The following is a 17913-nucleotide window of genomic DNA, read 5'->3' as shown; positions in this document are numbered from 1 at the left end:
CAGGATCGAGGTAAGACTAACTGGCCTACAGTTTCCCAGTTCCTCTTTCCTCCCTTTTTGAAGATGGGAACCATGTTGGCCCTCTTCCAGTCCTCTGGCACCACACCAGAGCACCATGAGTGCTCGTAAAGCCGTGCCAGGGGTCCTGCAATGACGTCAGCTAATACCCTCAGTACTCAGGGTGGAGATCGTCAGGACCATTTGATTTAAATACATCCAGTCCCTCCAGAAGTTCCCTGACTAGATTCTCACTGACTCTTGGCCTGGCTGCACCTCCCATGGGGCCTGAGGGGGTCCCGGTTGAGAGGCTGATCCAGTCCCTGCTCAGGAAAATGGAGGCAAAGAAGTTGTTAAATAGGTTAGCTTTGTCATTTGGTGTGATGACCAGGTTTCCTAGTGTGTCTTGCAGGGGCCTCACATTACCCAGTACCTTCTTTTTGCCCCCTAAAACTATAGAGTTTACAGGCACCCTGTAGTTTTACAGATTTATTTTGTGCTTCTGTGTGTCCATGGTGACATTGAATTGCAACAGAGTGCAGGTTGACTAAGGCACCTCCAGCAGAGCACTGAATCAGTTCTGAGGTAGGGACACTCTTAGTCACATTGGGCAGAACTGGCACTCTGTAAAGAATTTAGCCATGTGCAAGTGACTGAGTCCATTAGATGAGGTGAAATAGGATGCAGCTGGGTGACTTGAAAGCCTAAAAAATATATAATATCACTTAATGCTTCATAGCAGTGAAAGAGACTTTGGCCCTGAATGCTTGGAACATAGCATGGGAATATACATTATTACTTATGCTAAATGTCTTTGAATAACAAAGCCTTGCATTCAGCACTCTTACATTTAAGCCTCCATTATGCTCTGAATTTTCTTGTACAAGTGGGATCCTTAGGTGGGCTAGATAATTTTCTCTTTTGGAGAGCTAAATTTATATGCTGACTTCAGGCTAAAGGTTAGTTATTTCTAGTCTTCTTTTTTACATATTATTAAACCATCAGAACAATTCTCAATCTGTGTTTAAAAGAGGGTACGAAGGTAAAAGTATAATATCAAAGACATTGTAGGTCAAGAGTAAGGTAAATTAGAGAAGTAGTTGGAAAAAGTCTGTACAGCATGTAAGAATACTCTGCGTGGCTTAAATCAGTACTATTATCTCTTCCCTTTCGTTAGTACTAAAGATACTCATCATTCTTTTAACAACATAAAGATAGGCTTATTGATCTCAGTGCAGAAGAACAATCAGTCATGGGGAGATATTGGTAACACTTTAAATACTTAAACCCAATTATTGATATCTCTTAAAGGGATTACATTTGCCAGATGGTTCTGATTGGGAGAAATAAACTGCCATGTACACCTACATCTGCATTACCAGCTTCCACTTACAATGTCCACTATTGTGTTCAGGTGTGACACTTACTTTCATTCTGTCTTTTCATGAAAGGGAATTCATTCTCTTGGTTAGGTCAGACTAGATTAAGCTAAACAATGCTTCCCAATTGTGATGAAGTCTTGACTGTATAATGTTGTCAGACTAAAATTAATTCAACTATTTAAAAAGTATGTTAGCAGAGATAAGCACCTGATAATCAGGCATGGTTCTTGGTGCATTTACAACAACACATAGTACCACCTGAAGAAAAAAGCACCTGTGATAATTATTTAGGTTTTGTGTTGCCATTTGATATACTGTACAGATAATCAGTTTGTCAGTGCGATCACTTGTAATGAGAAGCCAGATAGAAAACAATACACTGTCTAGCAGACTGGCTGCAAAAAAAATCAATAGAACCATTTTTGTCAAAAATATATTTTTGCTGAAAACAAACTGCTGAAAACAAACTGAAATTGTATCAATTGTACTAAAATGTTGCTCTCAGGAATTTTTTTCTAAAAAAGTTTGGACAGTATCAAAACATCCTATTATCCCAATGTAAGATACCACTCATTGTGAGAGAGGCGACACAACTAGGGCTTTATGTTCTATCACCTATTTACTGATAAACAACTACAAACTTGCTGTCTTTAGGAAACAGCTTTAAAGATGAGGGTGACCTCTTAGATGTAAAAACACTTTCAAATATTTAGACTGTGCTTTACACATAACCCAGGGTAAGCAGCCTTGCTCCAGCAACATTCTCCCAGGAAGCATCATATTCCAGATGGCCATTTAAGGTATGATTACTCTGCTACTTCAACAGTGTCTCCAGGAATGGGAAATAATATTTTCTGTTGACCTGCAGTAGCGGTAACTGGTGATGCCACTTACATTGACTCAGCTATGCTGGACAATCAATTTGTATGATAGGAGCAATGGTTCAGTCATTTGCTGTCACTATCCACCCATCTGCTTGAAGGGAACATATAGGCATAGGCTCCAATCCATAAATAAATCCCCTGGAGATAGGCACCTAAATACCTTTGTGGACCTGGGTCTCAGTTTTTGGGCCAGCTCTAAAATTAGCAAACTTTTTATACTCTCACGGACTTGTATCTGAAGTATTTATGCCATTTAAATTTCTGTATCCATAAGTAGGTTTTTAACAATGTACTTAGATGTATTAATGATGGATACTGCCCACAGACAGCAAGGGTTATTTATATTGTTTGGGGTGATTATGGTATGTGGTCAGTTCCTTTTTGTAATAGAAAAATAAACTACTATAGTTTCTAGTTTAAGACGAAAGAATCTTACCCGGCTGCCTTCAAATTTTGAACGATCATTGTTTGCCTTTGCTGTCTTTTCTGCAAGCTTCTTCTGTCTTTGTGGGCCTTTTCCAAAGAAAATGTAGTTGACAAAGGCGTATTCAAGTAAGGCCAAGAAGACAAATACAAAGCAACCCATAAGATACATGTCAATGGCTTTAACATAGGGAATTTTAGGCAAAGTCTCTCGGAGATGTGTGTTGATTGTTGTCATAGTCAGCACAGTTGTAATTCCTAAACAAAGAAATAAAACAGTAGGCAGCTTCAATGGGTATCTTACACATGACAGTAAATCATGCCTTAGTATTTTTTTCCCTTTTGGTAAATCTCCTTCATCAGCCTCATGTATCTTTAAAAATTTGGAGAAAGTTTATGGGGTTAGATAGATACAAATGGTGGGAAAATTAAGCCAAAAAATGGAGGGTGAGAGGGTAGTTTTATAAGGAAAGATTAAATTATGAGGCATCTATTGATTAATGAGCAATGGGAAGAAGATGGGTAGATAAAATGGTAAGCCACTATGCCAGGTGAATACCAAACAGGGAGAGGAGTTGTTTAGAATGATGCAGTGCGTTATAATTAAAATAAATGGAAACAACAAATTTAAGAGGACAACAGTAAGTACTGCTTGATACAGGAGGCACTCAGTAACCAGTAAGTCAGGAAAAATAATGATCTAGATAATTTATCTTGATTGCATAAGTAGGATCTTCACTTCTTTATTTGAGAATGGACACAGCACTTGAAAATAGGCTATATAGGATAAAATCAGTTGGTAAAACAGGAGAGATGTTCTAATAGATCTTTTTATGATTCCAGAATTACACCACCTGGTTTTAAAATGAAGCATACTGGACAATATCAAGAACTAAGTAAAAATACTGATATGTTATGTTATGCTTTGCTCCAAGAAATGGAAACAAAACTAATCTCTTAACCTGGGGCATAAGAAGCTGTAAACCATTCTGTTGGTTTAAACAGTGTCACTTACTTTGCAGAAAGATGTGCCATAGTATATTTGTAAGATATTTTTGTATATTTTTTAGGTTAGTGTAAAGAGTTTTTCCATCCCCCCTGCCCCCATACACATAGAGTCATAGAGAAGCAGGGGTGGAAGAGACCTCTAGAGATGAGATCCAACCCCCACTCTGAGGCAAGATCATCCCTGTCCCAACATTCCCATACACCATAATCTAAACCCTGCATAACACTACCCTCAACCCTGACACAACATAGGTAAATCAGGGGAACCATGGCAGCCTATGTTCTGCTTCTATAAAATGTCAATATATGCTCAAGAGGGCCATGCCCTCTGCTACCGAGGAAGGGAAAGACCCCCACAGTCTGTACCAGTCTGACCACAAGGTAAAATTCCTTCCTGACTCCACATATGATGATTGGTTTGGTCCTGAGTGGAGGGGCAAGATTCTCTAGCTGGTAAACTCCAGCTTTGCTCCTAGCAAGAGAGTTGGCACACCCCATTTGAAGTCCCCAGCCTGAGCTGTACCCAATGCCTTTGGGGAGGCTTTAAAACATCCTGACACATGTAGCAGAAAAAAAAGGGGGCGGGGGGCAGTGGGAGCAACCAACAAAGCTCAGAAGCATGGAAAATACCCATGGTAGAACGTAAGTGTAGCTATGCCTAAATCATCCCCAACCAGTGGCTATCCAACCTCTCCTTGAACAACTCTAGTGATGGAGAGTCCACAGCTTCCCTAGGCAGTCTTTTCCACTGCCTCACTGTTCTAACAGTGAAGAAGTGTTTCTGAATATCCAATATAAATTTACTTTGTTACAACCTCAAACCATTGGTCCACATCTTCCTCTCTGCAGCAAGAGAGAAAAGGTGCTTTACCTCTTCTTTATGGCAGCACTTCAAGTTTTTGAAGACTGCTATCCTGTCCCCTCTTAAAACAGTAAGGTTTTCTGCAAGCTGAACATACCTAGCTCCTTCAGTCTGTCCTCAAATGACCTGTTTTCCAAATCCTTGTTGATCTTTGTTGCCTGCTGACTATCTCTGACTTCTCCACAACCTTTTTAAAATGTGGAATTCAAAATGGCATGCAGTACTCTAGATGAGGCCTAAGCTGTGCTGAGTACAGATGCACTAACACCACCCATGTCTTGCACCTAATACTTCTACTGATGCATCCAAAAAATGCATTCACCTTTTGTGCAGCTGCATCACACTGCATACTCCTCATATTAAGTCTGTGATATACCAAGACTTCCAAATCCTTTTCCATAGAGCTTCCATCCAGCCAGGTGCCCCCCATTTTGTATCTGTGATTTTGATTATTCTTCCCAAGGTGTAGCACTTTGCATTTGTCCACATAGAACTTCATCCTGTTAGCTCTAGCCCAACTTTTCAATCTGTTAAGATTCTTCTGAATTTTTCTTGCATCTTCCAATGTGTTCACAATTCTTCTCAGTTTCATGACATGCACAAACTTACTCACAAAACTTTCTATGCCAGCATCCAAATGATTGATAAACATTGTAAAACAATTGTGCATTGATCTAAACTATTTCATGGCTTGAAATAAAGTGAAATTTTATCCTGTAACAGCTTATTTAAAAAATTGCACAGGCTATAACATCCAATTCTGAAATAAAACTAGAACTGTAACTGATACATTGGAGTTACAGTTATCAAAACACATTTTGATAAATTCCATGCAAAAGCTCATTACTAGCACTGGAAGAGAGCGGATATTTTCCCAAGAAACAGTGCCCAGGGAGTCCAGCTTTTCTATAGATGTATCACATAAATTACTTTCTTTGTGGTAGAATTTTTCCTTCTGTTTCCTCCCATGAAAGGACTTCAAAGTAAGGCAGAGATCAAACCAATCCTCGTGTCAGTCACTGAGAGTCATAAACTTCTGTAACATATCCTGGAGCATCTAATTAAATTGTTTACCAATCACCCCTTAGAGATTTAACCAGGGAATGTAGGAGTAGGTCTAATAAAGGAAATAGGCACCTAATCTCTAGACACTGGGCATGTCTACACGTGTCCCCCATGGTGCAGTTGTTACTATGCCATCTCAGCAGTGCAGTTATTTTTAGCAGCTATGTCGCCATAACGATGCACTATAACAAGGTAGCTCATTGCTATGGCAACATAGTAGCGGTGTCATGGCTTGTGCCTACCAATGCTACATTACCATAGTAATGAGCTACATCGCTGCAGCTCATTGCTATAATGACATAGCATCTCATGTAGACGTGCCCACTGTGCTGCCAAAGTTTTGGTGTATGTCCCCCAGAGTGGACTGTAGACTCTAATGGCAATCAATGTGACTCCCTATACAGGGCATGGAGTAAGTTGGATGCCTCTGGATGTCAATACGAAATATCCTTCATATTAAGTTAGGGGCTGCATAGAGCTAACTAGGATGAAAAGATGAATGCAAGGGCATGTCTAACTTTCTGCCCCTTTATTAATCTTAGATACCTGACTCAGCTGCAGGGAGGAACCTCATCCACTTCAGAGCCAGGAGCCAAAGCCCTCTCCTGAATGTCACTGCTTTGTTATAAAACACAACCAGATGACAAGGTGGCACTTGCCAGTTGACAAAAGACCCAGCTTCAGATCCCCTCTGAGCTTCAAACCTGTGTTTTTTCCAAGAGTTCTCTGCACAATGCTACTGGCCACACTGGCTGTAGTGTGGTGACTTTCCAGCCACCTGGTGAAGGTGGGCCGCTGTGCTGCCTTGAATGTGAGACTCAAAACACAGAGCGCAGGACCTGAACCAGAGTCACCAGATCTAATGGAAACATTAAACTGAAAATGTCTGGGATCAGATCAACCGGTACTAAATTCTGCTTTGCCCCTATTGGGTAGGTAGAAGTGGTAGCTAGGATATGCCACTTGCTGTACCTACTCTGAATCCTGGATGTTTTAAGAGGGAAAGGCAACATTATATCTGTTGCTGCAGTGTACTGCACTCTGACAATTCCCAGGCAACAGCATGGGTCTGGAGGATTGTTCCTGCCAGTTTAAGAAAGAACTGCTCCATAACTTGAGTTAGAGGATGGCTTAGACCCTGATAAACCCCAAGATTGAAGGTTAAGAGTCACTTTTTTGTCTTCTTACACTCAGCTGTGCTAACCCTGAATGCAGGTGCCGTTCAGATGCCTACCATATGAGCCTGGAATCTGCTCTTCACTGAAATCAATGAAAAAGAGCCATTAACTTTGATGAGAGCAAGATAGAGCCCTAAATGAGCAACTAGCATTACAGATTTAACAGTAGCTACATTTTTCTACACTGAGGGGAAAATACGTCACTATTGAGGCAATGCAGAATGACATGATTCTGGTGAAAAGGATCTTGGAAATTCAAAATACTGACATCATGATGCAGTCTTTTACAATCTCTGAAGGCTACACTTAATCTGACATTTTAATGTCCCACTCATCCTTATCACATACCAAGGGCAACTCGTGCTGCTGATGCATCATAATTGATCCAAAATGACACCCATGATAAAATGGTAATCAGTATTGAGGGCATGTAGGTCTGAAGAATAAAGTATCCAATGTTTCTCTTCAACTTAAAGCTCAGTGACAGTCTTGGATAGGCACCTAAGAAAGAAGGAAAAAATAGCATTATTTATATTGAAGAAAGGCACTAAAGACAAAACTCTTTTCTTTAGTTTCCATAGAAACTGAAGCTTGCACACTTGATGGGGTATCTGTAGAACAGTAGGGAAAATGAATTTAATATATTATTGGTTAGCTGAATTCATGACATTCAAACGAAAGCTAGGTATGCAAGCAATTTAAATTTTCAGAAGAGGAGTGACAGCAAGCTTGATTTTTAACTATCAAACAATAGACTGAGCATTGGCTAATTTTTTAAAACAGGTGTGTATGCACATTATTTTACTAAGAGGATTAGCCTACTTTAAAGTCTGTCAATTTTGAATTGTTTATTATTTGCACAAAATAGTTATTCTTCAGCTGGCACTTACATAAACATGTGCTGTCTAAAGTGTCAGAAAAAAAATCTATTAAAATAATATTTAGAAAAGGACTCATGGCCTATTCAAAGCCCTTCATAGTCAACTCAGGCTTCTATACAATTCGGCAAAATGTTTTGTCTGAAACATTTTTGACCAAAAAAGGGAGATTTAGGAAAAAGAAATAATTTTGCAAGTTCATGTAAACTTGAGTAAATTGTTTCAGGCAGGAGGGGAAAAAACAATAATGCTGAAATACTCTGCTTTGACATTTTTAAACAGAACTTTTTGGCTTTCTTATTTAAAATTGTTGCATATCAAAATGTGCCTCACTTTTATTAAACATATTTTTAAAACATTTGTTTAATTCTTCAAGAAACAAATCTTTGATTCTTGGACATGTTCAAAATATTGTATTGCTATCAATATAAAACGAGTTTTTGGGGTTTTTTTGTTTTTCAGTTTGAGCAAAAAATCTGCTATTCCCAATGCTCTATGTTTCCATTATTATCTGTGAGCTGATATTTCTGACTGCCAATGAAACTGCTCCAATCATGTTCTCTGCTCTAAAAACAATTTCTTAACACATCAAGGCCCAATCCTCCAAAAAGGGTTGATCCTATATTAATTGCCACTGATTTTAACTGGACATTATACATTTCATCATGTTCCAAAATTCGAATACAATAAAAGCCGTAGCACTTCTGGCTGTGTGGCTGTCTATCCATAATGCTCTGGGCCAACTGTGCATGTGCCACCCCTTACTGACAGATGGACACATGGGTGGTGGTAAAGGTGGAGGCAGCCAGAGTGTGCTCTGCTGCACCAGGGAAGGGGAAGACGAGGGGAGGGGGGGCATGGGTTGAGGCCCTGCGGTGGGGAGTGTGGCATGGGGCCATGTGGGGCTGTAGCAAGTGGCCCCGGGGGCGGGGCCTTACAGGGAGCAGGCACAGGAAGCGGGTGTGGAGTGCGCTAGCAGAGCCTGTCAGCTGCAGCACATTGCCGCAGGGCAGGGAGCGCCCCACATGGTACCCTGTGGCTGCACGACACACTCCACATAGGGGTCACCCCCTGGCTGCGGCCATGGGGCACAGAGTGCACAGGGTGTGTACAGGGGTGTGGAAGATGTGGGGGGGCATGGTGTAGGGCAAGCGGGGAGCTGCTGGTTGCTGCACATGGCCACAGGGTGCAGTGCACCCCCCGTGCCCACTCCCTGTGCAGCAACCCATGGCTGCACATCATGCTCCTCCGTGCAGATGCACGTCATGTCCCCCAATGTGAGGAGCACCCACTGGCTACAGCCACGGGGTGCATAGGGCATGGGGGGGAGGTGTGGCATGTGGGCACATGGGAAGCTGGAATGGGGTTGTGCAGGCAGTGCCCATCAACTGCAGCATGTGGCGATGGGGTGGAGCACACCCCCCTTACCCACTCCCCATGTGGAACCCTGCGGCTGTGCCCCCACCCTCCCCTGAGGGGAGTGACTGCCGGATGTGGCTGTGGAGTGTGCTGGGTAGGGGGGGAGCATGGGGTGAGGGGGGTGGCACACAGCCACAGGGTGCCATGCAGGAAGCCTTCATTGAGGGTGCGGAGGCACCTGCCTGATGCAGCTTGAAGCTGTGGCATGCCCCCCACACCACTCCCCTTGTGGCACCCTGCAACTGTGCGCCATGCTCCCATCACTCCAGCACGGCAACCCCGCACGCACCCCGTGCCACACCCTGGCGCAGCTCCCTGCACCACATAGGTGCAGCCTGTGGTCACTCCCCATGCCATGTCCCATGATAATGCAGTGAGGCCTCCCAAGTGCCCCATGGCACACACCGAGGCTGCTGCCCCTGCCACATGGCCGCAGCTGGCAGGCATTCCTCATACCCCTGAACCACGGCCCTTCCCTTGCGATGCCCCATGGTTGCGTGCCACATGTCCTGGTGCAGCCATGCATAATGCGCCCCCACACACCCTGTGCCATACCCTAGGGCCACTCCCTGTGCCATGTGGTGTGGGGAGAGGGAGTGGAGTGGGGCTGGACTCAGAGCAGCAACACAACCCAGAACAGCGGTAGGGGTAGGGGGCAGCGAGCACTACAGAACCTGGAGCGGTGGTGGGAAGGGGGCAGGGCTGGACCTGGAGCAGTGGAGGTAGGATGTGGGGCCAAATGCGGGCATCCGTCCCCACTCTGCCCCTCCCCCCATCATTCATGATGGGCATTTTGCTAGTTAGGCCAATAAATAAGCAAAGATTTACAAACTTTATCTGAAAAGGATAAAGTATATTTTCAGATGCATGCTTGCCCCTGAATATTTGCTTTATTTAACAGAGTTGGTAAAAATCTTCACTAACCATATAGTAGATACATTTGATCCTTGTGAAGATTTGAGTCAGAAGTGAATTTTAAGGGATGGATGGCTGTCTCAGTTCATGAATGGAAAGACGTTGGTGACGGAATAATTTATCTCACTGAGGGAACCAGGCTGAATTTTGCTATTGAGCAGAACAGTCTATGCTTTTTTGGCAAACAATCCCTCAAAGCATCAGTTTGCTTTATTACCTTCATTTTCTAATGAACAGTACCTCACTTCCAAGGATAAACTCTCTCCTTCAAACCATGCCTACTTTTCTGCTAACAAAGCTTCACTCTTTCTAACAAAGCTGCCTAGATTATCTTATTTCTTCAGCCCCCTTTTAAAACAAAGTATGTTTGAAAATATAGGAGGGACTGAACAACCTCCTGCTTGGTAAAACTATCAGGGAAGAATCAGGCTTTGCCTCTCACAGGTCACTTGCATTCTGTCTTTACATCCCTAAAAACTATTGTTACTAGGCTGGTTAGATATTTTATAAGAACCCAAAGTTTGGTTGGAAGACCCTAATTCATTGCACCTGGAATGTTTTCTTCAAAATATCTTAGGTTCCATAAATTATGGCTGAATCTAAGACGGCTTTGAACAGTACCCTGCTTGGATGTCCAGAATCTCTCTCAGGCTGGGAACCTTAGAAGCTCTGAGCCACAGTTCTACACAACCTACATGGCACATCTACCATGAAGCCAGGAAGATCCTTGTCTTTAGTTCTAAGAGATCGCCTTAGAAAGTCTGCCCTAGAGCTAGGAACCCCTGGCTTTACAACGATCTGTCTAGTGGAGGAGATGTACTACATAGTCTACATCAGTGCCAGAAACTCTGGCATACCAGGATCAAAAGTCATGAGTATCCCAATTCTAACAAGGGCTTGGTTCCCAACTCTGCTACAGTGTGCTTGGAAGCCCTGATCACCCTGATCAGAACTGAAGCTCTCAGAGACTCAAGTATCCCTGTTACAGAGCCTGAACTCAGAGCCTGGAAGTCATGTGATAAGCTTCCAGGCTTGCTGGTTCTATAACAATCTCCAAGGGCAGGCTGCACAAAAGCCACATGTGCAGGGCAGTCCACCTAACCCAGGGCTGCTTCAGGAAATTGATGTTCATGTCATTTTCACAGCTGCTCTTAGCAACAAAACTGACACAAATGTCAATTTCACTAAGTGGCTATAGAGTCTTGAAATCCTATTTGGTTTCTGAAACACAATATTTTAGTTTCTCCAGCATACAAATGTATCAGCATTTGCGATTAAAGGGAAATTTCAAACTTTATACATATATATTTAGATCATTTGTGTGTGTGTGTGCATGCACGCATATATGAATGTGTGAGTTTGTATGGTAGACATTTTATTTTAAGACTAATCAAAATTTTTACAAGTATTTTGTCCAACTGAAGACACCACTTCTACAAGCTTTTCTAAGATTCATTAAATAGTGTCTGTCCCTGAAATTACCAGGTTCTAAGTTACCTTAGCCCATATTACTTCATCACTTTCACAGGTGATTAACTGGGCTTTTCTTCTCTGATTCTCTTGCTCTGTACAGTCCACAGGTCTCCATAAGGTATGGATGAGAAGGAAGATTGTTCGGAAGGGAGCTGACTTTTGTTTTTTTATATGGCAGGTCTCTAGAAAAAGAGGTTTCTTCCTTATGTAAACAAGGATGCATGGACAAAACTTTTGTATATTGAACGAGAATTCAAATGACATTTATATCTGATGATTGATTTCCTTGCTTGCTTAGCATTAAAGTTGTCACTGGATAACCTTTTGTTAATTACGGTGTGCTACATTTAGAAATTAATTCCTTGGCAAGTATAGCTTAATTACTTGGCAAGTCTAGCTCTTACCGTATTTCTTAGCATACCATATGTACTTTGTTTTTGATGAAGAAAAAAGGAGAGTTATGACTAAACAGAACAGGGAGACATAATTAGCCATGTCAGTCTGAAGTCAGTCAGAAGGCAGAGTAGATATGCACCTTTAGGGATCAACTGAATAAGATATATAAAGAGAACACAAGCTTTTGTGAACCCATGTTCACTTCAGTTGATGCTGTGAACTTCACCAGATGAAGTCAACTTGGGTTCACAAAAGCTTGTGCTGCCTATATATACCTTATTTAATTAGTTTTTAAAGGTTTATATCTATCCTGCCTTCTGCACATATCAGGGATAGAGATTAATTTTCAACTCACTCACCCTCTGTTTCCTGCTTAGGCAAAAGCTATAATTTTAATGCTTTTAAAAGTGAACTGCCAGCCAAAAGCTGAACTTGTAGCTGCTACTGAAGACTGGATTCTAGGGATGGATAACAGATTTTGAAAGCACCAAAATAGTCAGCAAGGTGAAGAAATAGGAGAGTAGAGAACAGGAACAATTAGCAGACAGCAACGTTATCAAAGAAAGCATGCTTGATTAGTTGTTGAACATTACGATCATTAAGAAGAGGAGATGGTTGACATCTGTTGAGTGAAGAGCTTTTAACCATTAGAATTGCCAGACATCCGGTAAATTATAATAAGTCATGAAGTCAACTGACTCTATCACTACTGCCTGCATAGAAATGCCATTTCTGCTGCCAGACAACTAGTTTTAAGCTTTGAGTGGAACAGGACTCAAATGGTGCAAGCACACTGCTGCACCTCCCCACTCTCTTGGCTTCTGCTCCTCCCTCCAAGCAGTTAAAAGAGAAGGAAAAGAATAATCTCCAAGCTCCAATCTGGGCATAAATGTTGCTCCCCCACCCTTAAAACATGCACCCAACTAATTTTTGGGAAAAAGGTGAGTGTGGTATGCAGATAAATACAGTAATATTTTACTGAAACTGCATTACTGCTGTTGTTGTTGTTGCTTTCCCTAAAGAATGGCCTAGAGAACAGTATATTGTCTAAGGGCCAGATTCAGGTACTTTTCTTTCCATTGAGTAGTACCTGTTGATTTCAGTGGTATAATTTAAAGAGTATCAGTGGTATAATTTAAAGAGTACAGTACAGAAGAGGGAGTGGAAGAATATGGTCTTAACTATATAGGGATAACAACATGACTGAGAATGCTGAAAGGAAAATGAATAGTTAATCAATATCTGAGTACAAAAAAACTTCATTTATTTAACTGCTTGGTAAAAAGCAATTACTTGTTTCTGTTTCAATTTCATTAAAAGCCAGCAAGCTGAGCTGAAATACCTAGCTCCGAGGCTAAATTAGTCTCTTGCTGTTTTATCCAAGTAGAAACCAAGATAACAGAGTTGGTCAGTTACAGAATTCTTATTTAAATCTGCTCTTCTGGGATATTTATTTAACTAATTGGAAATGTACTTTAAGATTGATCTCTCAGAACATGCCAAATAATTAATTTTCAAAACCTATTAAGGGTACCTTCCTTTTTCAAACAAGGAGATAATTTGACTAGAGATTACTATGAAGTTTTCAGTCAAAGTGGGTTATGTTTTTCTTTTCCTGAACAGCCTCTGTTGTACAGTTTATCTGGACAGCAATATATATTTCTTTTGCAGGACCCTTTAAAAGTTTAGTCCTTTGCAGTAGAAAACTCTCATGGTTGTAAAATAAAAACTTTCCTGAGATTCTGCACTTTTCCCAAATGAAGAACGAACACTTTAATTTTAAGAATAAAGGCAAGAGTTCTGATGACAACCATACTTTTTTTCTATAACATTTAAATTGGACTTTTTTTTAAAAAAGTACTGTCTAGCAACTAATCTTAATGTCACATCCTCATCTAGAAATTGTGTGCAACCACATTATAGAGTGAGCAACAGTTGGAATTAGGAGTACTGTGAAAGTTGAATAGTTTGGTAGCCAGAAAGTAGCTGAAAGCCAGGGATGAGATTTTCCAAGCAGCCTAGCTGATCTGAAGGCCTAATTCCCATCCATTTCAATAGACAGAGTCATCCAAATACCAAAACATCAGCCACTATCTATGTCTTTTTCCTGGTTGCCCTTGCCTCTTAGTTGTAACTATGGAAACAGAGCTTCAAAATATTTTGCACAAGAACATACAGCACTGCTTCTTCATGAAGCACAGAAAGAATAACTCATTTTATCTAAAAATGACTGTTATACAACAGCTTTTTAATGTGTCTGAAGTGTTCTTTTATTTTTCCATAATCTGTCAAATTATTACTCTATTTAAATCTTATCTACACAGGAATTCTTCTCAATGAACTATCTAATACCTGCCTTTGACTCTCTGAAAGGCTAATCTAAAAATGAATTGCACCAGCCTTCTTTCCACAGAAAACAGAGGGACTCATTATCCAGGGAAATGTGGTGAGTCTACAGAGGGTGCATCTACACATGCCCCTGACTGTGCATTTGTTACTGCACAGTCATTTAGTACTTGCTTTAGCAAGTGCTAAATAACCTCAATTACTGCACAGTCCAGCCATGCACAGGTCGTCTCTGACCCTACTGCACTGTAGCAAGTAGCAGTAGCATCGGAGTCATTATTTGTACGTGTCAATGTTACGCCACCATAGTGCCAAGCTACGTCACCATAGCTCATTGCTACAGTGACATAACATCATGTGTAGACATGCCCAGAGAGAAGTAAAACATCTTGAATTTTCTCCAAACCTTCTAGAGGGCAGCCACAATCATGAACAACAAAAACTACAATAACAACAGCAATAAACTATAAGCCCTTACTGGCTTAATAAGCTGGTTGTATGACAGAAGTAGGTTGTGAGGAAGAATTTGAAAAATGGCACATTGGCTTTTTGCATGATGCAGTTGAGATTTTCCATGTTTGGAGATTTTTGTGGTAGAAAGCATGAAGATAGTTTTGTGAAAGACATATGATGACTTCTTTGGATAGCAATATACTAGTGCCACATTGGATTAAACTTGAGGCTCTATGTCCTGTCTCCATCAGTAGCAAGCATTAGGTGCTTAAGAAGTTACAAAACACTTCACAACTGACTATAACAGTGGTGTAACTAGCCCACTAAAAGTGTCTCAGCTTTATCTCTAAGCCTTGCACTCTCTTCTAAATTTTTGTTAGAAATAACTATGATAATTCTGATATATAAATATCAAATCCTATTTTTATTTCCTCTGCAATCTCTTAGAGGTTGTTATCTCATACTTCTTTGGATTTCTCATTTATCTAAGTTTAACAGGTCTCTCTCTTTCTACATTATTCCTGATTCCATCATAAAAGCATTTCTCACTTATTCAGACTAAAACTTGGCTTTATACTGTCCTAAAATCCTCTCTAAGTCTCCCATAATGAGCAAAAAAAAAAGATGTTCTCCATCAGTAACATGAAGCAAATATTTCAAAAGGCAGAAATGTGTGTGATAAACAGTCGCTGCCAGGAAATATGGTTGTGGAAAGGAAAAAGTGCATAAATGTCTGATGAAGGATTAGGGAAATTGCTTTTTTCCATTTAAACAAAAGCTTTTTCTTCATAATTATAAGCAAAAGAGACATGAAACTGCTTGACAAACAAATTCCCTTCAATTACATGCCCAGCAATATGTATATTTTGTTCTGAAATACAGTGGGGTTGCTGTGTTCTTTGAAGCAGATGCTGCATGCAAAGAGTATATGAAGTGGTTGCTGTAAACATCTATGTTTAGTTTGTCAAAGTGCTTTGAAAGAATAGGTGCAATAGGCAGCATGCTTTTGTGGTCTAACAATCTAGAGCTCCTCAGCTGTCATCTTAGTCTTGCCAGTGTCTCACGGTGTGTCTTAAGCAGGTCATACAGCCAAAATTCACATGTGGGTGCCTAAAGTTACACTCTTCAATACATGCTGCAGTTAGTCACATCTATAACTACCTTTTGTTAATGTTGAAGATCTGTATTAGGATCCCTCCCAGAGATCAGGCCGCTATTAAGGGGAGGGGTAAGTCTGCAGACTATAGTAGGCCTTAAACTGTTTAATGGCAATATGGCATATTGTTTGCTTGACCAAAGTTTATGTAAGAGCAGAAGAGGAAAAGGAAATGAGCAGGCAAGAGAATGTCAAAGGTGAAAGCTGTTTTAGAAAGTTCAAGAAAGGTTAAAAAGAACTAGGCTAAAAGTTGCTTAGACTGCTTTTAGAGGTATGATGCCAGTCAGAGCTGGTTTAGGACAGGACATGGCTCCAAGAAGGGTCAATAGGCATATGAATGTTAATTGCAATAGAACCTATCAAAGACATTTCTATATTTTTAGGCTTATTTAGTAAGCTTCAGAAATGAGGCCAGGTAATAGAGTAAAAAAGCTGTGGCCAATGATGGACGCAGACTGAAAATTGAAGGGGGGCATCCCATAACACAAGATCACAGCCTTCAAGGCAGACGGGCTGTCTAGCACAAGACCAACAAGAGCTCAGAGTCTAGGAAACAGCCTGGGAAGCAAAGACGTATGTAACCATACTGTCCCATAACACTAGATAAGTGACACCAGAAACAAGGTCCCTGAAAGCAGTGGGGCTGAGTCCTGGTCTTGGGGGAACAGACCAAATTAGGAGAAGGCCCGGAAGGCTATGTGGACATGTGACCACAGAGAGACAGCCAACCAGAGACAGCCATGGATGAAGAGTCAGGATTAACAAAGGGCCCCTCCTTTTGTCTGTCCCCTCCTTTGCCCCATGCCTCCCTGTCCTTCTCCGTTTTGCTCCCTGAGAAGGGTCCTCATTCCGATCCCTGTCCCCTGGGAAGGGTCCTGAGGGCATACCAGCAGCCCCTCTCATCCACCCCACTGGAGGGGGGCTGTGGGTCTCGACATCCTACCTCCAGACTGCTGACACGAAAGAAAGAGTCTCAGAGTGGAGCCTGTATCCTGACCAGATGTACTTTGACTCTGATGACAGCCCTAGGATTGGTAGATATAGAATTGTTTGTTTGTATTGTTGCTTTTTTGTTTTTACTCTGTATCAATAAATTCGCCAATTATCGACTAGCAGGTGTTGTGTTTGGTCTGAGGGTTGTGCCTGCCTGGAACAAAAGTATAGGTGCCGGATTCAAATCCAGTGTCATCAACTACGTCTCTGGTAAGAAGTAGTCCTGCTTCATGGGTTACTGCATACTGCATTTACCAGATAACAATTTTTCTTAATGCAAGTATAGTTGGCAGCACTATGACTGTATAGTAATATAAAATACTAGCATAATAACTGACATGTAAGGAAGTAAACTCTGTATGTACACATGACAAACAAAAAATGAAAACACTTGCCTGTGGCAAAGACAACATTCCTTGACACCAATCTGTGTTCTACAATGGAGAACTGAGGAAGTTCAATTCTCTCTACACCAGTGACTGCATTATTTCCACCTCTCCAGTAAAACTCAATGTCATCTGTGGTATAGCCATCTGGAAACAGGGCAGAAAATATAAGAAAGAAAAATCACACCATGTTTTAACCATTAAACATCTGGTAGCTGGTTTATCTTTTAAAAAGTTTGCAGACAGAATTAGGGCATAGCAGTTGAATTGTTGGATGTTATTTTATTCCATATTGGGGGTTTTCATATGTTATCATTTTGAGAGTGTGTCGTTAAGGAAGTCTTTATTACAGGGTCACAAAGATTGTTGCCTCCCCACTCTTTTTCTCTCCAAATAGTTCTTCTGAAATCTAGGGCAAGAATAAAAGAAACAGCATGATCAGGAAGTGTCTATCCTCTAACAATCTATTCTAGGAACCTTATTACAGATGGTTGTAATGTAAAAAATCATGGGTGCAGCTACATGTGTGCTTTACTGCAGAGTTGACTAGTAAGCTCCTCAGTAAATTAATTAACTCTGCCACAAAATAGTACTGTCATGGACAAGTACTATTCTACAGTGCAGTAGTTATGTGCACTGAAACACACATGTAGATGGTGACTGGAGCTGGCTGGGGCATGCGGGTGCTACATTGTGGGG

The 17913-nt window shown here is 41.1% G+C and overlaps 1 protein-coding gene across 1 annotated transcript in view; it reads right to left on the bottom strand.

The window, feature by feature from the left end:
- Nucleotides 1-17913, bottom strand: part of GABRB3 (gamma-aminobutyric acid type A receptor beta3 subunit) — a 63385-nt gene that overhangs the window by 32484 nt on the left and 12988 nt on the right. The window contains exons 3-5 of the mRNA XM_019529444.1: nt 17224-17361; nt 7148-7300; nt 2700-2944 (exon numbers count right to left, since the gene is read on the bottom strand). Coding sequence (XP_019384989.1) covers nt 2700-2944; nt 7148-7300; nt 17224-17361 — 536 coding nt within the window. The remainder of the gene's footprint in view (nt 1-2699; nt 2945-7147; nt 7301-17223; nt 17362-17913) is intronic.

This window comes from Crocodylus porosus, unplaced genomic scaffold (genome assembly GCF_001723895.1).
Source record: "Crocodylus porosus isolate Cpor-Errol unplaced genomic scaffold, CroPor_comp1, whole genome shotgun sequence".
Lineage (NCBI taxonomy): Eukaryota > Metazoa > Chordata > Crocodylia > Crocodylidae > Crocodylus > Crocodylus porosus.
This window is presented reverse-complemented; position numbering and strand designations above follow the sequence as displayed.